At 38.0% G+C, this 22,166-nt stretch overlaps 1 protein-coding gene across 1 annotated transcript in view; it reads right to left on the bottom strand.

The window, feature by feature from the left end:
* fig4a (FIG4 phosphoinositide 5-phosphatase a) overlaps positions 1-22,166 on the bottom strand; it is a 49,441-nt gene that overhangs the window by 20,132 nt on the left and 7,143 nt on the right. The window contains 14 exon segments of the mRNA XM_055232407.1: positions 3,449-3,615; positions 3,703-3,851; positions 5,820-5,865; positions 7,964-8,074; positions 8,328-8,461; positions 10,378-10,475; positions 11,980-11,994; positions 11,997-12,074; positions 12,077-12,140; positions 12,335-12,368; positions 12,370-12,433; positions 13,185-13,313; positions 14,049-14,212; positions 14,384-14,434. Coding sequence (XP_055088382.1) covers positions 3,449-3,615; positions 3,703-3,851; positions 5,820-5,865; positions 7,964-8,074; positions 8,328-8,461; positions 10,378-10,475; positions 11,980-11,994; positions 11,997-12,074; positions 12,077-12,140; positions 12,335-12,368; positions 12,370-12,433; positions 13,185-13,313; positions 14,049-14,212; positions 14,384-14,434 — 1,304 coding nt within the window.

Here is a 22,166-nt window from a genome sequence, read left to right on the forward strand (position 1 = left end):
GAAAAGGATTTTTGGAGAAATAATAAGATATGGCTGGCTAAGCATGGACTGTGGTTAACAAAAAAACAAACAGTGATTAGCAACTAGATTAGCATAAGATACAACTGATTTCATTAGATACCATCAGACTTATTTAAATACATTACCTTCATCGAACGGTACAGGAAGACAGGACAGAACACCTTGTGTCCACCACAGTGTGTAGCTATAATAAAAGACAGGCACATGTAGATCAGCTCCTTTCATAGTCAAATCCCACTCTCTATAACCTACATACATTATTGTCACTGCCGGAGCAGTTACTGTGTATCACCTAAGCCCTTATGTCAGAATTAGTGTAATAGATAGGCTGAATTGCTACATATTTGAAATAGAGGACAAAAGTATGACATGCTGCTTGTAAATTAATAAGTGGGTCTAGATTTATGTAAGAAGAACAATCTGGACATGCAAATGTGAGAACTCTATTATAATAAGCATAAAAGCTGAAAGGGATAATAGAGGGAAATGTGTGTCAGAAATGAAGACACTTGGAAGTACCTGTGTCTGTCTTGAGGAGGGTCATGGTGCTGCTCTGGTGCAGATAGAAGTCTGTGGGCAGCTCCCATAGGTGTGGCTTGGATTCTGCTGGCTGGTACACTTGAAAGGAACAAGTTGATGGCATCCTGTCTGTCTGCATCTAGGGGGTGAAAATGAAACATTATACCTGAATTAAAAATAGCATTTTTACGACAGCCATTAAAATATTTAATTTGAATTTCCTATAAACCTCTTGTCAGGCAGTTCTGGATGTAGCATCTTTAACCAATATATTCTCTATCTCTTCTTTGAACATGTCTAAACCATCTCAATTCATGCATATCAAACATTAGTCCTCAACTGTTCTCTGATCCATTCTTCAGCTCCTGGTTTACGACCTGTCCTGTCAATTATTGATGATTTCTAATCTTTGATAAGGCAAGGGTTTTACATCAACTCAGATACCACTTGAGCAACCCTCTCAATGTATTCAGGCTTCCAACTAGCACATAGAATGCAAGTTAGAAGCCAGAATTCCACCCCTGGAGGTTTTAGACCATGAACACAGCAAATCAACTTGCTGTGATTGCACAAAAATAGCAAAAACCTGACTAGTACCAGTAGACCTTTTGGCAATTTTAGTGCAAACTTTGTATATTTGCAGAGTGTGTGCTGCCTACAGTGTCCACTGCAGTTTCAAGGGCTCTGTGACATCAAACAGAGCTGCCTTTATTAAAGCCAGGCATTTCTAATTACAAATAGCTAGCTGCAAGGGTGGAGCTTTAAGTGTGGATACAGTCACACTGATTATAACCTCTCCCTCCTTTCCCCGCACTCTTCTCTTTAGTCCTCCAGGTACTGCCCAGTTTAACAGCTCTATTTGAAATGTGTGCTAAGTTTAAGTGTTTAGTCTCATATTATTGTTATCTGTTATTTACTGGCCAACCAGAGCCAAATGCTTTGACAAAACTATACAAAGATGAGTGGGTCTGTATCCTGTCTCTCAGATTCAGTGGGGTGTGATTGACAGGCAGATTAACCAATCAGGGAGACGCATGGTCAGTTTGTGTCAAAGCAAACATGGCAGCTTATATGTAAAAAAAAAAGGAGGAGGGGGGAAATTACTTAGAGTGCTAAGAAAAAGCATGAATTTCTGCAGAATCAACAAGTGAAACACTAAACTGCTATTATCTCAGGTAAAAGAAGTTATATATTTTGTTCTGAATGTTTCTGAGAATTCTGGACATCTAGAGATGTTTTCAAGATGTCCCTTCAACAGAATGAGGTAGGGACTGACTGGTTAGGCAAATCTGTTATTGTTATGGGTTAAATAGTTTTTTGTTAGTTTGTTTTTAATTGAACTGACAATTACACCTGGCCAAAATATTTAACAGCAACTATATATGACATAAGATAAAAACAAATACCAAATTAAAATGGCATAGGAACAAGTAGTGCACACTTGTATGTAAATGTAGGAGCCCAGTGTCTGGTGCCATGCTGTGTTTTAGCGAGTGCGAGGAGATAAGCTGTTTCAGTGTGCTCAGCAAGTGGCACGTGTTTCTCCATTGCCCTGTTCAGAGCCATTTAATCCAGCCGTTGTGAAGCCACGTGCTCACATCCTCAAGACTATGATTAGATAATTGGAAATGACTGAGCTCCATTAAAGCCCATTCACAAAATAATTCTAAGAGAATCACTGAATATGAGGAGTGCCATATGCTTTAGAGTGGGAGACCAACACATATGGTCTCAACACGTGGAATGAAGGACAAAAAAAGAGAGAGTATACATCTATAATATGAAAACAGCTGTCAAAATAAAAAATAATTAGTTCCATTTTTATTTGACTGAAGCAGATATTATCCATGTTTTCAGTACAGAAAAAAAAAACTTTGTAGCCATTAAAATGGTGGGAAAACTTAGACTTGCCATCTTTTAAAACTGAAAATTAACACATTTAGAGCAGACAGCTTGAAGAAGGATTGAAAAAACATAGCTGACAGATTTAGATACCAATTTCCTCCAAATCTCATAATTTTAAGAATGACTAAGCTTACAAATACAGTATAGTCTGGCAGAACATTGTTAAAATAATAATTTAGCAGTTAATGATAAAAATGACTCTGCCCTTATGAGGGGCAGGTTGACAAATAAAATGGTGTAAACGTAGGTGAATTTTAAGATTTGGTGGAGTCATCAAATCAACGGAAATAATAGAGCAGCAGCCACCGCAATATTCTCTAGGTCCAGCACAAGTTTAGCAGATCACTTGGTTATTATTGCATTTTAATGTTGGTGCCCATGGTTTTCAGTGTAATCATCAGTACAGGAGGAGTGCACCACAATTTGCAGTGATTCAAAGACTTGTTTATGAGGTTGAATAAAGAAGGGACTATTAAGCAAGCAACAGCAACGTAACCAGCTATCTACGTCAAGTAGCATGGCTTTATTTTTCCATCTCACACACACAAAATAATAACCTTACTTCTAATGCCACGGAGCCAATTGTGTCATATCAAAACAATCTATTTTAATCTTCGAACAAACTATAATAATCTATAATATTTCAAATCAAGTACTTCACTCAAAACATACAGAATATACAGGCAATGATAGCCAAAAAAGAAGATTCAGGTAAGGCAATGTTTGTTGAAAAACAATGCTAATGAAAAAGCTAAATGACTCAGGGTTATACCATATTGTATTTTTCTATATTGCATTGCTAAACTGTGTTTTGTGTGTGACTTTGATGGGTGAAAAGGGCTGAATAAATAAAATGCACTTGCTTATATTTAATGATGATAAATGATTTTATCCATGACCATATATTCTGAGAAGTGTAAAATCACAGAATGCTAGAGGGTCAGTAACTTTCTATTATTGTGTTTAGACTACATTGTGGAACACTTTCATTTCAGTAACTTACCTGAGAAAGCATTACTGTAGTATCTGGACAGCGTCTGCATGATGTCTTTGGAGTGTTGAGTCCAGGGGGCGATCTTACGGTACGTTTTCACTCTGTGAACTAGTTGGGACCCACCATACTGCAGAGAAAGAGTGTCTCCATGGTCCTCGTACAACTCCTCAAACAACCTAGGGACATAAAAATGCACACAAGATATAAGAGTTCAAATATCAATTAATATAAAAAATAGACATACAAATCTTAATTCATCTTACCTAACACAATCAGTATCAAATTGGAGTTTGGGTTTGTCAATCATTCCGAGTGCGTAAAGCTGATAAGCCAGAGCGCACTTTCCCACCATAAACTGTGCCGTGTTGGTCCGATCCAGGCAGTCCACACAATTAGTCCGCAGCACCCCTGTCTAAAAAGTAATAATATTCTAAAAAAAAACCAACAAAAAAACAGGTGGATTTCTATATGTAATAGTCCTCATGATTGTTCTCTCAGTTGAATCAAACTAAAGTGAAATTAAGCTTCTGTTTCTGTAATAATCTGTTTCAACGTTTGTAGGGCCGTTGGCTGGTGCAAGGAGATCTGGGAGGCGGTCGAAGTCGAAACTGGCTCAGGTGACATGGAATGTCACCACTCTCGGGGGGAAGGGAGCCTGAGCTTGTGCGGGAGGTTGAACATTACTGGGTAGATATAGTCAGCCTCACCTCTATGCACAACTTGGGGTCTGGAACCCAACTCCTTGAGAGGGGCTGGACTCTCCATTTCTCTGGCATTGCCTGCGAGGAGAGGCGGCGAGCTGGTGTGGGCTTGCTTATTGCCCCACAACTCAGTTGCCTAGTGTTGGAGTTCACCTCGGTGTCCTGGGGGACTTCAATGACCACGTGGGCAACGACACTGACACCTGGAGGGGAGTGATAGGGAAGAACGGCCTCCTTGATCTGAATCCGAGTGGTGTTCTGTTATTGGACTTCTATGCTAGCCACAGTTTGTCCATAACGAACACCATGTTCGAGCACAAGGGTGTCCATCAGTGCACATGGCATCAGAACACCCTAGGTTGGAGTTTGATGATCTAATTTGCTGTCGTGTGTCTTGGATACTCGGGTGAAGAGAGGGGCAGAGATGTCAACCGATCACCACCTGGTGGTGAGTTGGATCCGCTGGCGGAGGAGGAAACCGGACAGACCTGGCAGGCCCAAATGTACTGTGAGGGTCTGTTGGGACATCTGGCAGAGCCCCCTGTCAGGGGGGGTTTTCAACTCGCACCTCCGAGAGAGCTTCTCGCTGATCCCAGGGGAGGCTGGGGAACTGGATTCCAAGTGGGCCATGTTCTCTGCCTCTATTGTCGATGTGGCTGCTCATAGCTGTGGTCGTAAGGTCTGCGGTGCTTGTTGCGGCAGCAACCCCCAAACCCAGTTGTGGACACTGGAAGTAAGGGATGCCGTCATGGGAGTTTGCCCAACCAGTCTGCATGTGCATCTGGAGTAGGCATTCGAGGCCATGGTTCTCAACCGGAAAAAGGTGGCTTGCCGTCTTCAGGTGGCTGGGGGAGTCTTTGTCCCAAGTGGAGGAGTTCAAGTATCTCGGGATCTTCTTCATGAGTGAGAGACGAATGGAGAGTGAGATTAGAGAGGTGGATCAGTGCGGTGTCTGCAGTGATGCGGTCGCTGTATCGGTCTGTTGTGGTAAAGAAGGAGCTGAGTCAAAAGACAAAGCTCTTGATTTATCAGTCAATCTACTTTCCTACCCTCACATGTGGTCATAAGCTTTGGGTAATGACCGAAAGGATGACCGAAAAGATCGCGGATACAAGCAGCCGAAATGTGTTTCCTCAGCAGGGTGGCTGGACGGTGAGGAGCTCGGTCACACTGGAGGAGCTCAGAGTGGAGCTGCTGCTCCTCCACGTCGAGCGGAGCCACCTGAGGTGGCTCGGGCATCTGTTCCAGATGCCCCCTGGACGCCTCCCTGGGGAGACCCCGGGGAGACCCAGGACACGCTGGAGGGATTATGTCTCTCGGCTGGCTTGGGAACTGCTTGGAGTCCCACCGGAGGAGCTGGAGGACGTGTCCAGGGTGAGGGAAGTCTGGGAGTCCCTCCTGCCCCCGGGACCCGGTTCCGGATAAGTGGAAGAAGATGGATGGATGGCATTCAAAAACAGTGTATCTCTCATTCTCCCATAAATCTATACAGGTCCCTCCATCTCAGCTTATGATGACCTCAAATTCTTGTTTGCGTGTGTGTGTTTGTGTGTATACATATATACATACATACTGTATATGCATATATATATATATATATATATATATATATATATATATATATATACATACTGTGCATTATAAGAGTATAATGAACAGTATATAGAATGTTTAAATACCTGTAATCGTCCACTGGAGGTGATATGTCCACCTACATCTTCCCACCTGAAAAACATGATTTACATGGTTTAAAATAGGCACTTGAAATACTAATCTAAATGTGCTGATATGCAAATGACACATACCAAATTAGCAAATATATGTCAGCAAAAACCAATCAATAAATATTGCAATGTGATAACAAGGTAGATTTGTTGTCACCTACTGTCCATCTTTTACTGTTATATAAACTCTGTGACTCCATAGGACATATATTTCAATGTTGCAATGTAATAAGAGACAAGCCAATTATTATTCATTCTAACAAGCAACATCTAACAAAGACTGGCCAGCTGTTTGGTTCAAGAGCACATGTAAGCCCAATGGAAAACAATAAGGCTGGCTTGATTAAAAGTGTGTTAAGTTTGTGTGTGTGTGTGTGTTTGTGTTTGCGCACACACAAAGCCAGAAAGCTTTAGGTAATGCATATTAAACTAATAAATACTTGCCACAGCTGGGCAATCATATTACATAACAAGGAGAAACGCTGGCTGAAAGCCAAGTAGACAGAGGACAGAGGAGCAATGCTTTAAGTACATGGGCACCAATCTGCTCAGCTTATTAGCATAATGGGCTCGACACACAGGGAGTGATGTCGCTGCTTCTCTGTGCATTTCCAATGGGACGTGTGCGACAAAAGAAACTCGCCTCTCTCTCTCAGCCTCAGAGAATGTAGTGCCCGTGAGAAATGTAGTGCTCGTGCAGGTCTGTAACCCAAACCTGAAAGTCAAAACTTTTTAAACTTTTGTCGCTGTCGCCAACACTACAGTGAGGGTTCTTTGATATGTCCTCAGTGTAGTTTCGTGAAAGTACGCACCTCAGCTCAGTGCGCTGTCAAAGAAAGTCGCTGCTTTTCTGACCCAGAATCGTCTTTTTACTTTTGGTGCAAAGTAGAGTTAACATTAATCAGTCAATTACTCTGCAAAAATGTCGTAAGTCTAATAGATCCATGAGGTCTACTTGGCTTCATACTTATGGCTTTTCTTAATTCCCTCAAATTTCACAGTTAATCACATTTGTAGAAAACTCCTGATCTGTACTGGACTAGAGGGTGACTAGTGAAGCTGCCACTGGCCGCTGCACTTCATCGCTCCACATGTGTTAAGGGCCCCTGGCTGCTCTGTGTAGAGCCCATAACACTGCCAACAACCCCAACAATATTAGGCATCATTTACATTAAGAATTCATGTCCGTGGGGAATATTCAAATTAGCAATGTGATAAAAAGTGGACTGTGCTCAATGTAGTCCAGTTAATCCTCCTTGTTTTTACTTTCACTCTTATTAAACTTATTAAAGTCAACATTTTAGTTTCATAAACTAAAAGAGCTGGTAATAGAGTGCAGAAGTAAGTATATTATTATGCACTTGGTCCATTCATGACTTATTCACACCTCTTTCACGACTCACATGTGGGTCAGTCATATTCTGAGGAATTTCTGTTGGTGTATTTTCTTTGTGTTCTTGTAATTGTAAAACACGTTTTTTTTCTGTATTTTAGCTAAACAAATGACAAAATATTACCCTTATTACTGTTGGCGGCTATAAAATTGGTCAAAAATAAAGACACCTGGGACATTTCTTATATAAAACTGGGACTCAATGATTTGGATACATTTTTTTGAATAAATCTGCTGGGACAGAGGACACAGGGCTCAAACCTGGGACTGACCCAGGTAAATAGGGATGTCTGGTCACCCCATACTCCTACCCCAGGAAGCACTAACCCCTTTATAGTCTTTACATGCAGCCCAACTCTTCAATTAAAAAAAAAAAAGGTGTCACAGTCATCTCCTCTTATATTTTACCTCTAAGATTTTCTATCAATTTGTATCGACATAGAAAACAAATAAAGGAATAGAGAAACAGAACAGTTTGTTTAAAAATGTTGAGTGTTTAATTAAGATTCAAAGCTTATACAAGATTTATTTTAAAAACATTCTCACTTCATTTTTACTAAAATAGTTCCTGAAAAGTTATTCTTAACCTTGGCTAAATTATGCTTTTCTCAAAACCATATTGCTTATAAAAGGCAATACAACCTGTGGCTTTATGATAGTAAAAAAGCACATACTGTGATGTCTTATTGGAGGATGAAAAACTCACCTATCATCTGGCCGTATTGTGTGACAGTAGAAGTCGGAGCGGTTGATGAAGAAACCAGTCCTTTTAACCACATTTTCTGCGATCATACCCAGGCGGTCCAGAACGTTGCACAATTACTGAAACAGACAGAAGAGAAAAATACAAATGTGCATACACCCAATGACACAATCTCATGTTCTCTTAAATTGAATCTCACTATTCTTGGGAAACAATTATCTTTTATTGTTATCTCTGTAATTAAATTAAACTGATCACACCCTATAATTGAAACATGGCATGGAGTTCCAGCATGTCAAATGAAAAAATATCTTGCCATATACAATGTGTTTGTGTGAATGCATTTTAGTATTTGATAGGCCCAGACCTCTTGGTGTAGCGGGCCATGTCCCATGCAATGTACTCAATGCAATGTTCTGGTGGAAGGAACTGGTTTAGGTTAATCACGGCTGGGTAAAGCTCTTCACTCAGGATCTTCTCATGTTTCCTTTTTTCACGTTTCTATTAAAAAAACATAAACAATTACATTAAAGTAATTTTCTTTATTAAAAAGTCAACCATTAATTTTTCTAAATCCTGCCAGGGTACCATTAAAATTTGCATTACATCTTTGAATGTGAGTCACCAGGATGAATAAATAAAAGGTTACTAGGCCAAATGAGAAATGTCCCTTAATAGATTATGACACCAATCAAAAATGAAGTCTCACACTGAATCTGGCTCACATTTGTAGGATTAATTAGGGCCATAGTTTATAATCATCTGAAAATGTCAAAGGAAACAAGGAAACAATTATACTAGTTTTTAATATTACCATCATCAAAACATTTGTTTTGAATTACACATTTTAGTGTTTTCCATATAATCCCAAATAAGTGCATGACTCTGGGCAAGGACCAGGGAAGAAGAAAATACTGGAGAATACTGGATTACTCAAGCATGTATGAATCACTCAAAATATAAAAACAGCTAATATTCCCAAAAGGTTCATTTGGTGTTCTACCTATTTGAAGAGATAGCTAATGATGAAAGAAAACCATTATAAGATTACTGAAAGCTCAAAAAGTTGATGTTGCATAATATGTCTCCTTTAATACTGTGGATATTTTTGAAACTCAACAAGTAATAATGATAGCATAGATAATTGAAACATACTAATAGCGTGTTCCTCTTGTGACCTCTCTTGCTCTTGAAATGATGTCATTTCCTATCCTCTCCTCCTATTCACTGATCACCCCCCAGGTGCTAAGAGGTTTCACCCCCCAGGTGCTAAGAGGTCATTTACCAGCACAGAATTCAGTTAAAAGGACCTGGTGAAATTATCCATGCATTTTCTCCTCCATTTATACCAGTACCACACCACACAGTCTAGCACAACACTTTTCAGACCAACATAAAAGATTCACTTGTCACATGCACATATAGCAACAATAGTGCAGCAAACCAATGCACAAATAATGCTGCATAAAACATGCAATGCATTTTATCCTGAAACCTGAATAGCCACAAAAAAGACAATTATTGTATTTATTGTACTTATTCTAGCATTTTAGAGTGCTACAACTAGAGTTATAAAACATAAATATGAAAATTTATACTAAAAACTAGTATCAAAATGAGATTATTTTAAACACAATAATGGACAATATTGGATCTTTCCTGAAAATCCCCAAGAGTTTCTAGATTCTAGTAATGTTTTGTGTTCTGTATACACTGATGGATAGACCTTTTTTTCATCTGGAAAAAAAAAGTAGGACATGTCCAGACCATAGCTGCTCCCCTGCAGTTAATAGATTATACAGTACACTTTATGTCTGTATAGACCAGCTATATGCTTTGTGTTAAATGCCACTTCTCTTCCTGTTAGGCTGAAAATGTGATGAGCAGGGGGGTCCCCTCCCTCCTCTGTCCCCAGGGTTGGCCCTCCGTCCACATGGACCAGGCTTGTGCAGATCACCGAGGTTTGGGATTGGTCACTGCTCTCTAAGCTTGCCTTGTGAGTGACAACGTGAGTGTAGAAGTTGGGCTGTGGTGTAGTTGGGCACCGAAGTGCGTCAGTGCATGTTTATGTATGAGACCACTAGCTCAAATGATAACATCTTTCATTCCTGTGTTTCCCTCTAGATGAGAGCAAGTATGTCAGGAAAATTTCTTAAAATAATCTTTCTTGAGCTTTCTTATTTAATCTACTTTTCCTGGTTCTGATACATATTGATAACAACAACATATTATTTTTTTGTTTTTATTTAGTGCACAGATAAATGTTTTAATTGTCAGTGGCTAGAATTTTTTATGTCTTCTTTGTGTATACGGGTGAAGTAGTGTAGCGTCTATCCAGTCATTCAAATCATTGCTGTAAAATGTGGCAGTTATACTTCAATTAAACGAGTTATCCATCTGAGTAGAGCAAGATTTACCTTAACTAAGTTGAGAATAATAATAGGTGAACCAAATCGCTGCAGCATCTGGTCAAAATGCAAGGCAGCTACATGGGCATATGGGTCAGCTTGGTCCACTACAAAAAACAAACATGTATTTAACTAGTATATGCACATTTTGCAATTACAATAATTTGTTAAGTACAGCAGTAAAAAATTACATTGAACAAAAAAAAAAACTGAGTGTAGTGAATACGAGTGTAGTGAATAAGACGAGGAAGAACGGAACATTCTTTAAGTTCAAAGCAACCAAAAGAAAGTGCATAAGTCCGACATTGTCCTGTAAATAACAAATGGATGGAAAATGGATAACTTTGAACTTAAATTCACTCATCACAGCTTTCAGAGTCCATTTATTTGGCTTTTGATTTGCCTTCATGGACAGCCCACCCACCTGCTGAAAGTGCTGCACTAAACAAATCCAAGACCGCAAGGGGTCGATTAGAAAAAGTGGGTCAGTGATGCATTGTTCGCTTTCCCACTCATTTCACATTTTTTGGTTTTGTTTTTTTTCTACACTCTCAGCTTCTCCAGGATATAAATATTTTTTTAATTATAATTGAGTTTCATCTATGGAAAGCCCCTGGAAATGTAGCATCTTGTTTTCAAGGGGCGAATATAAAACTTATATCAGACACTTCTAGTGTCCAATGTGAAGTTGATAGGGTTAAGTTGTCAAGGTCATGTGGACACAATACAGGCAGCTTGAAAGGGTGACAAATTGGTGGATACATAGGTCAGAGTATTTGCAAAACTGCAACTACTGGTCAGTAAATCAAAAATGAGTAAGGAACAACAGTGGTAAAGCGACAAAGCGTGATAACCAGCTGTAATAGGTAATTGATGGTGTCATAATTTTAATGGAGGGCAAGGAACTGTGAAGGAACTGCAAGGAACTCTTTATTGTTAAAATTTGCAAAAATAGCAATGAACAATTAAAAATATTATTCAAACTTATGATCCACAGATTCTGAACCATATAGTTATTTGGGAGTGGTGTTACCTTATCTAAGCAAATACAAGAAAATATGGTCAGTATTGAGACTGCTCAAGTACATTTTCTGTGTCAAGGCCTGTATTGTACTGTCGCAAAATTGTCTGATTGTAATGTCCAGATGTAAAAAAGATGAAGCAAGGGGACCAAAATGTCATGTGAGGACAAATTAAAGGGAAAGCATTTATCAGGGGTGTAAGGTCTTGTGCTGTTTCACTGTTTCTGAAGTTAAAGGATATTCAGAAATGGGACCTGGCATGGAGGCATCCTGCTTTACTACATTTTTTTTGTGATCCAAATGATAAGGATGAAGGGTTTGAAAAGAAGCCATTATCTTTGGCAATGTGAAGTTATTTGTGATCACAGAAAGATGTGTTTCTATATCTTTGCATCGTAAACCTATTGTATAGAATGTATCGACTACCCACAGTGACATTGTATGCTTCAGAATTGCTAGCAGACCTTATTTGTCATGTGTTGCCTAAGTGAGTATGGTCATATGAATTCAATTATCGCTAGCAAATGAAAAGAGCTTGCACATAATGTGTAATAATAATAATAATATGTGAAAGCGTGGGTGTTCTTACATCGTATAGGAGGTTGGGCATCATGGTGGAGATGTCTTGTGACCAGTACAGGGGACAGACCCTCGGCACCTGCACATATGAGGAGTACCTTCCAGCGTAAATGACATGACTGAGGCATCATGGACAATCTGCTCTGTCTCCACCTCATTTGCAACATCTCCCTACAGAAATAAAAATCAAGTCTTACACATGTTACATGCATGAAGACGCAAGAGTTGGTTACATGTCACAATAAAAAGAGATCAAATAAGAGGCCGTCTGTCCAAAATAAACACCCGACTGTTCATTATCTCTCTCTGTCACTGCAGTCCTTCTGTGGGCCCTTTGTCCCAGCGTTACCCAGGCAACAACCAACCTCACAGTTGGCTCCTCTTTCAGGAAACGGGTTCCTGCAATTTACTGGAGCGTCTTGCAATGAGGGTGATGTGTACTGGATGACCATAAATCAAAAGCTCTGAAGTGCAAGTTAAAGACAAATACAATTAAAAAGAATATATAAACAGAATAAATAAACTTAAAAAGTCAGTAATATACATTTAATCATTTAATAGGACTGATGAGAGTTTGAAGCTTACAAAATGACATATTTGTCTCTTTATGTTACCCACTGGTGCACTGATTTTCACTAGAAAAAAAGCTCAGTTTCCAGGAACTGTCTGAATTCCAAAGCACCCACACAGTGGGAAGAGTGGCAACAACAACATTGATTGGCACTGCTGACTGGAAGTGTTGTTTCGCAGTTTAGAGAAAATTACAAGTACACAAAAACACCTTTTTTGTTAAGACAATTTTTCTGCAATGGACAAAATAAATGTAAAAAAAACAGCTAATGGAAGCAAAGTCGCTCTAATGTCATAAATCATCTCCAGTCCAGCCCAAGGCATCATGATCAGCAGCTCATGCATCAATAGTGTAAAAACTTTTCAAGGGAATGAAAATTAATTATTAATGTAAATGAGGCACAGTGGCAGAAAAAAACTGATAACACCATAGTAATATATATTTTTTCAATACAAAATACAAAAAAATAATAATTTAACACAGCAAGTCTCAAAATATCAACTTAATAATTGGCCCTAGACATTATATTTGTTACATGCAATTATAAGTTTCAAGTAGAGTACTGCCTCACAATTGGATATTAAAGCAACAAGACAAAACACTGTAGATGTTATGCATGTCAAACTGGAGTCAGAAAGGATTACTGGACTGGCCACAGAAGCCGTGGATTATGTACATGAGCCAGTCCGGATGAACAATGTCCTTGATGCGCTCGAGCAGCTTGCCATTCCAAACGTACTTGTGGTACGGATCGTTCTGGACGCCGTAAACCACTGTGGCGGAAGAGCAGGGCACACATAAAACCAATGGATTACTTAACTGTCATCAGGCTCAATTAGATGCAAGTAATGGAAAGAGGTGAAGTGGCAAATTAGACCAACGTTAAAAACAAAATGCTTTTTTTAAGTCTACTTATTTCATTTTAATTGTATTATTCTACCCCATCTTGTATTTTAATGCTACACAAAAACAGGAAAAACATTAAAAAAAGAAAAAAAAATCAATTAAAAAGAAAACTATACTATACAAAACTATATACAAACTATTACACAAACTGTTCCACTGCTCGTTCATTGCTTCGATTAAAATTACCTCAACTCCAATTTTTTCACATGCAGAATGTCCATCACTCTCCTCTACTTCAAGGTTTTCAATACAGGAGTTTTTTATTGCCACCACATTTTCAAAATTAGCTGGGCCCACATCACCAGTCCAGTACATACTACACTGAACCATAGACTGAATATAGAAGATTTATGTGCTCTGAACAACAGGTACCCTTCTCTGAACACTTCCCTTCCCTTCCCTTGTCCTCCAGTAAACAGACTGATGACTTGATTTTATTTTGCTACAAAACCTCTAAATGGCTAGTTACAATTGTAAACATATAACTTTTAACCCTATATTCCACCGCACATGTCGTCATTAAAACATGTCCATGTCACAGTGTAGTCACCTCGACTAAAGTGAAGTGAGAAAGTCTTCTAATCAATTCCTGCTCTACTCACCTTGCGTAGGCAGACCTTCATCTTCAAAGATATCAAAGCAGTCCTGTTTGCTTTTTGTATGCAACTCATCATCAGAGGACACAGGCACGGATGACCACAGTTCATAAGGCCTTTGCAGTAAAGTCAAATTATACTGTAGAGAGTGGCTCAGGTCATAGCTGTAGCTGCAAGTACACAGGACACATGACAGAAATTTTTTTTAAAATAAACAAAACACCTTTTCCAATGCCACTGATGTAACAAAGTAGGAAGTCAAGCTCCAACAAATGGCAATGTGTTTAACAGTAGACTGGCATTTTTTTAAATTTTTTTTTAATATATGTTTTTTAAATTACCTGAAGTAGAAGTTGCTAGAAAGATCCACATTCTGGAAGATTCGCACATATCTAAAGGCAAAAAAATTAGATATATTATATAATATATATATATATATATATATATATATATTATATATATAATATATAATTTTATTTTGCCTTTTAGATATGTGCGAATCTTCCAGAATGTGGATCTTTCTAGCAACTTCTACTTCAGGTAATTTAAAAAACATATATTAAAAAAAAAATTTAAAAAAATGCCAGTCTACTGTTAAACACATTGCCATTTGTTGGAGCTTGACTTCCTACTTTGTTACATCAGTGGCATTGGAAAAGGTGTTTTGTTTATTTTAAAAAAAATTTCTGTCATGTGTCCTGTGTACTTGCAGCTACAGCTATGACCTGAGCCACTCTCTACAGTATAATTTGACTTTACTGCAAAGGCCTTATGAACTGTGGTCATCCGTGCCTGTGTCCTCTGATGATGAGTTGCATACAAAAAGCAAACAGGACTGCTTGATATCTTTGAAGATGAAGGTCTGCCTACGCAAGGTGAGTAGAGCAGGAATTGATTAGAAGACTTTCTCACTTCACTTAGTCGAGGTGACTACACTGTGACATGGACATGTTTTAATGACGACATGTGCGGTGGAATATAGGGTTAAAAGTTATATGTTTACAATTGTAACTAGCCATTTAGAGGTTTTGTAGCAAAATAAAAATCAAGTCATCCAGTCTGTTTACTGGAGGACAAGGGAAGGGAAGGGAAGTGTTCAGAGAAGGTACCTGTGTTCAGAGCACATAAATCTTCTATATTCAGTCTATGGTTCAGTGTAGTATGTACTGACTGGTGATGTGGGCCCAGCTAATTTTGAAAATGTGGTGGCAATAAAAAACTCCTGTATTGAAAACCTTGAAGTAGAGGAGAGTGATGGACATTCTGCATGTGAAAAAATTGGAGTTGAGGTAATTTAATCGAAGCAATGAACGAGCAGTGGAACAGTTTGTGTAAATAGTTGTATATAGTTTTGTATAGTATAGTTTTCTTTTTAATTGATTTTTTTTCTTTTTTAATGTTTTTCCTGTTTTTGTGTAGCATTAAATACAAGATGGGGTAGAATAATACAATTAAAATGAAATAAGTAGACTTAAAAAAAGCATTTTGTTTTAACGTTGGTCTAATTTGCCACTTCACCTCTTTCCATTACTTGCATCTAATTGAGCCTGATGACAGTTAAGTAATCCATTGGTTTTATGTGTGCCCTGCTCTTCCGCCACAGTGGTTTACGGCGTCCAGAACGATCCGTACCACAAGTACGTTTGGAATGGCAAGCTGCTCGAGCGCATCAAGGACATTGTTCATCCGGACTGGCTCATGTACATAATCCACGGCTTCTGTGGCCAGTCCAGTATCCTTTCTGACTCCAGTTTGACATGCATAACATCTACAGTGTTTTGTCTTGTTGCTTTAATATCCAATTGTGAGGCAGTACTCTACTTGAAACTTATAATTGCATGTAACAAATATAATGTCTAGGGCCAATTATTAAGTTGATATTTTGAGACTTGCTGTGTTAAATTATTATTTTTTTGTATTTTGTATTGAAAAAAATATATATTACTATGGTGTTATCAGTTTTTTTTCTGCACTGTGCCTCATTTACATTAATAATTAATTTTCATTCCCTTGAAAAGTTTTACACTATTGATGCATGAGCTGCTGATCATGATGCCTTGGGCTGGACTGGAGATGATTTATGACATTAGAGCGACTTTGCTTCCATTAGCTGTTTTTTTTACATTTATTTTGTCATTGCAGAAAAATTGTCTTAACAAAAAAGGTGTTTTTGTGTTACTTGTAATTTTCTCTAAACTGCGAAACAACACTTCCAGTCAGCAGTGCCATCAATGTTGTTGTTGCCACTCTTCCCACTGTGTGGGTGCTTTGAATTCAGACCAGTTCCTGGAAACTGAGCTTTTTTCTAGTGAAAATCAGTGCACCAGTGGGTAACATAAAGAGACAAATATGTCATTTTGTAAGCTTCAAACTCTCATCAGTCCTATTAAATGATTAAATGTATATTACTGACTTTTTAAGTTTATTTTATTCTGTTTATATATTCTTTTTAATTGTATTTGTCTTTAACTTGGCACTTCAGAGCTTTTGATTTATGGTCATCCAGTACACATCACCCTCATTGCAAGACGCTCCAGTAAATTTGCAGGAACCCGTTTCCTGAAAAGAGGAGCCAACTGTGAGGTTGGTTGTTGCCTGGGTAACGCTGGGACAAAGGGCCCACAGAAGGACTGCAGTGACAGAGAGAGATAATGACAGTCGGGTGTTTATTTTGACAGACGGCCTCTTATTTGATCTCTTTTTATTGTGACATGTAACCAACTCTTGCGTCTTCATGCATGTACATGTGTAAGACTTGATTTTTATTTCTGTAGGGAGATGTTGCAAATGAGGTGGAGACAGAGCAGATTGTCCATGATGCCTCAGTCATGTCATTTACTGCTGGAAGTTACTCCTCATATGTGCAGGTGCGAGGGTCTGTCCCCTTGTACTGGTCACAAGACATCTCCACCATGATGCCCAAACCTCCTATACGATGTAAGAACACCCACGCTTTCACATATTATTATTATTATTACACATTATGTGCAAGCTCTTTTCATTTGCTAGCGATAATTGAATTCATATGACCATACTCACTTAAGGCAACGCATGACAAATAAGGTCTGCTAGCAATTCTGAAGCATACAATGTCACTGTGGGTAGTCGATACATTCTATACAATAGGTTTACGATGCAAAGATATAGAAACACATCTTTCTGTGATCACAAATAACTTCACATTGCCAAAGATAATGGCTTCTTTTCAAACCCTTCATCCTTATCATTTGGATCACAAAAAAAATGTAGGTAAAGCCAGGATGCCTCCATGCCAGGTCCCATTTCTGAATATCCTTTAACTTCAGAAACAGTGAAACAGCACAAGACCTTACACCCCTGATAAATGCTTTCCCTTTAATTTGTCCTCACATGACATTTTGGTCCCCTTGCTTCATCTTTTTTACATCTGACATTACAATCAGACAATTTTGCGACAGTACAATACAGGCCTTGACACAGAAAATGTACTTGAGCAGTCTCAATACTGACCATATTTTCTTGTATTTGCTTAGATAAGGTAACACCACTCCCAAATAACTATATGGTTCAGAATCTGTGGATCATAAGTTTGAATAATATTTTTAATTGTTCATTGCTATTTTTGCAAATTTTAACAATAAAGAGTTCCTTGCAGTTCCTTCACAGTTCCTTGCCCTCCATTAAAATTATGACACATCAATTACCTATTACAGCTGGTTATCACGCTTTGTCGCTTTACCACTGTTGTTCCTTACTCATTTTTGATTTACTGACCAGTAGTTGCAGTTTTGCAAATACTCTGACCTATGTATCCACCAATTTGTCACCCTTTCAAGCTGCCTGTATTGTGTCCACATGACCTTGACAACTTAACCCTATCAACTTCACATTGGACACTAGAAGTGTCTGATATAAGTTTTATATTCGCCCCTTGAAAACAAGATGCTACATTTCCAGGGGCTTTCCATAGATGAAACTCAATTATAATTAAAAAAATATTTATATCCTGGAGAAGCTGAGAGTGTAGAAAAAAAACAAAACCAAAAAATGTGAAAATGAGTGGGAAAGCGAACAATGCATCACTGACCCACTTTTTCTAATCGACCCCTTGCGGTCTTGGATTTGTTTAGTGGCAGCACTTTCAGCAGGTGGGTGGGCTGTCCATGAAGGCAAATCAAAAGCCAAATAAATGGACTCTGAAAGCTGTGATGAGTGAATTTAAGTTCAAAGTTATCCATTTTCCATCCATTTGTTATTTACAGGACAATGTCGGACTTATGCACTTTCTTTTGGTTGCTTTGAACTTAAAGAATGTTCCGTTCTTCCTCGTCTTATTCACTACACTCGTATTCACTACACTCAGTTTTTTTTTTTTTCAATGTAATTTTTTTACTGCTGTACTTACAAATTATTGTAATTGCAAAATGTGCATATTACTAGTTAAATACATGTTTGTTTTTTGTAGTGGACCAAGCTGACCCATATGCCCATGTAGCTGCCTTGCATTTTGACCAGATGCTGCAGCGATTTGGTTCAACTATTATTATTCTCAACTTAGTTAAGGTAAATCTTGCTCTACTCAGATGGATAACTCGTTTAATTGAAGTATAACTGCCACATTTTACAGCAATGATTTGAATGACTGATAGACGCTACACTACTTCACCCGTATACACAAAGAAGACATAAAAAATTCTAGCCACTGACAATTTAAAACATTTATCTGTGCACTAAATAAAAACAAAAAAATAATATGTTGTTGTTATCAATATGTATCAGAACCAGGAAAAGTAGATTAAATAAGAAAGCTCAAGAAAGATTATTTTAAGAAATTTTCCTGACATACTTGCTCTCATCTAGAGGGAAACACAGGAATGAAAGATGTTATCATTTGAGCTAGTGGTCTCATACATAAACATGCACTGACGCACTTCGGTGCCCAACTACACCACAGCCCAACTTCTACACTCACGTTGTCACTCACAAGGCAAGCTTAGAGAGCAGTGACCAATCCCAAACCTCGGTGATCTGCACAAGCCTGGTCCATGTGACGGAGGGCCAACCCTGGGGACAGAGGAGGGAGGGGACCCCCTGCTCATCACATTTTCAGCCTAACAGGAAGAGAAGTGGCATTTAACACAAAGCATATAGCTGGTCTATACAGACATAAAGTGTACTGTATAATCTATTAACTGCAGGGGAGCAGCATGGGTCTGGACATGTCCTACCTTTTTTTTCCAGATGAAAAAAAGGTCTATCCATCAGTGTATACAGAACACAAAACATTACTAGAATCTAGAAACTCTTGGGGATTTTCAGGAAAGATCCAATATTGTCCATTATTGTGTTTAAAATAATCTCATTTTGATACTAGTTTTTAGTATAAATTTTCATATTTATGTTTTATAACTCTAGTTGTAGCACTCTAAAATGCTAGAATAAGTACAATAAATACAATAATTGTCTTTTTTGTGGCTATTCAGGTTTCAGGATAAAATGCATTGCATGTTTTATGCAGCATTATTTTGTGCATTGGTTGCTGCACTATTGTTGCTATATGTGCATGTGACAAGTGAATCTTTATGTTGGTCTGAAAAGTGTTGTGCTAGACTGTGTGGTGTGGTACTGGTATAAATGGAGGAGAAAATGCATGGATAATTTCACCAGGTCCTTTTAACTGAATTCTGTGCTGGTAAATGACCTCTTAGCACCTGGGGGTGAAACCTCTTAGCACCTGGGGGGTGATCAGTGAATAGGAGGAGAGGATAGGAAATGACATCATTTCAAGAGCAAGAGAGGTCACAAGAGGAACACGCTATTAGTATGTTTCAATTATCTATGCTATCATTATTACTTGTTGAGTTTCAAAAATATCCACAGTATTAAAGGAACATATTATGCAACATCAACTTTTTGAGCTTTCAGTAATCTTATAATGGTTTTCTTCATCATTAGCTATCTCTTCAAATAGGTAGAACACCAAATGAACCTTTTGGGAATATTAGCTGTTTTTATATTTTGAGTGATTCATACATGCTTGAGTATCCAGTATTCTCCAAGTATTTTCTTCTTCCCTGGTCCTTGCCCAGAGTCATGCACTTATTTGGGATTATATGGAAAACACTAAAATGTGTAATTCAAAACAAATGTTTTTGATGATGGTAATATTAAAAAACTAGTATAATTGTTTCCTTGTTTCCTTGACATTTCAGATGATTATAAACTATGGCCCTAATTAATCCTACAAATGTGAGCCAGATCAGTGTGAGACTTCATTTTTGATTGGTGTCATAATCTATTAAGGGACATTTCTCATTTGGCCTAGTAACCTTTTATTTATTCATCCTGGTGACTCACATTCAAAGATGTAATGCAAATTTTAATGGTACCCTGGCAGGATTTAGAAAAATTAATGGTTGACTTTTTAATAAAGAAAATTACTTTAATGTAATTGTTTATGTTTTTTTAATAGAAACGTGAAAAAAGGAAACATGAGAAGATCCTGAGTGAAGAGCTTTACCCAGCCGTGATTAACCTAAATCAGTTCCTTCCACCAGAACATTGCATTGAGTACATTGCATGGGACATGGCCCGCTACACCAAGAGGTCTGGGCCTATCAAATACTAAAATGCATTCACACAAACACATTGTATATGGCAAGATATTTTTTCATTTGACATGCTGGAACTCCATGCCATGTTTCAATTATAGGGTGTGATCAGTTTAATTTAATTACAGAGATAACAATAAAAGATAATTGTTTCCCAAGAATAGTGAGATTCAATTTAAGAGAACATGAGATTGTGTCATTGGGTGTATGCACATTTGTATTTTTCTCTTCTGTCTGTTTCAGTAAATTGTGCAACGTTCTGGACCGCCTGGGTATGATCGCAGAAAATGTGGTTAAAAGGACTGGTTTCTTCATCAACCGCTCCGACTTCTACTGTCACACAATACGGCCAGATGATAGGTGAGTTTTTCATCCTCCAATAAGACATCACAGTATGTGCTTTTTACTATCATAAAGCCACAGGTTGTATTGCCTTTTATAAGCAATATGGTTTTGAGAAAAGCATAATTTAGCCAAGGTTAAGAATAACTTTTCAGGAACTATTTTAGTAAAAATGAAGTGAGAATGTTTTTAAAATAAATCTTGTATAAGCTTTGAATCTTAATTAAACACTCAACATTTTTAAACAAACTGTTCTGTTTCTCTATTCCTTTATTTGTTTTCTATGTCGATACAAATTGATAGAAAATCTTAGAGGTAAAATATAAGAGGAGATGACTGTGACACCTTTTTTTTTTTAATTGAAGAGTTGGGCTGCATGTAAAAGACTATAAAGGGGTTAGTGCTTCCTGGGGTAGGAGTATGGGGTGACCAGACATCCCTATTTACCTGGGTCAGTCCCAGGTTTGAGCCCTGTGTCCTCTGTCCCAGCAGATTTATTCAAAAAAATGTATCCAAAATCATTGAGTCCCAGTTTTATATAAGAAATGTCCCAGGTGTCTTTATTTTTGACCAATTTTATAGCCGCCAACAGTAATAAGGGTAATATTTTGTCATTTGTTTAGCTAAAATACAGAAAAAAAAACGTGTTTTACAATTACAAGAACACAAAGAAAATACACCAACAGAAATTCCTCAGAATATGACTGACCCACATGTGAGTCGTGAAAGAGGTGTGAATAAGTCATGAATGGACCAAGTGCATAATAATATACTTACTTCTGCACTCTATTACCAGCTCTTTTAGTTTATGAAACTAAAATGTTGACTTTAATAAGTTTAATAAGAGTGAAAGTAAAACAAGGAGGATTAACTGGACTACATTGAGCACAGTCCACTTTTTATCACATTGCTAATTTGAATATTTCCCCACGGACATGAATTCTTAATGTAAATGATGCCTAATATTGTTGGGGTTGTTGGCAGTGTTATGGGCTCTACACAGAGCAGCCAGGGGCCCTTAACACATGTGGAGCGATGAAGTGCAGCGGCCAGTGGCAGCTTCACTAGTCACCCTCTAGTCCAGTACAGATCAGGAGTTTTCTACAAATGTGATTAACTGTGAAATTTGAGGGAATTAAGAAAAGCCATAAGTATGAAGCCAAGTAGACCCTCATGGATCTATTAGACTTAC

The sequence above is a fragment of the Periophthalmus magnuspinnatus genome, chromosome 24 (genome assembly GCF_009829125.3).
Source record: "Periophthalmus magnuspinnatus isolate fPerMag1 chromosome 24, fPerMag1.2.pri, whole genome shotgun sequence".
Lineage (NCBI taxonomy): Eukaryota > Metazoa > Chordata > Actinopteri > Gobiiformes > Gobiidae > Periophthalmus > Periophthalmus magnuspinnatus.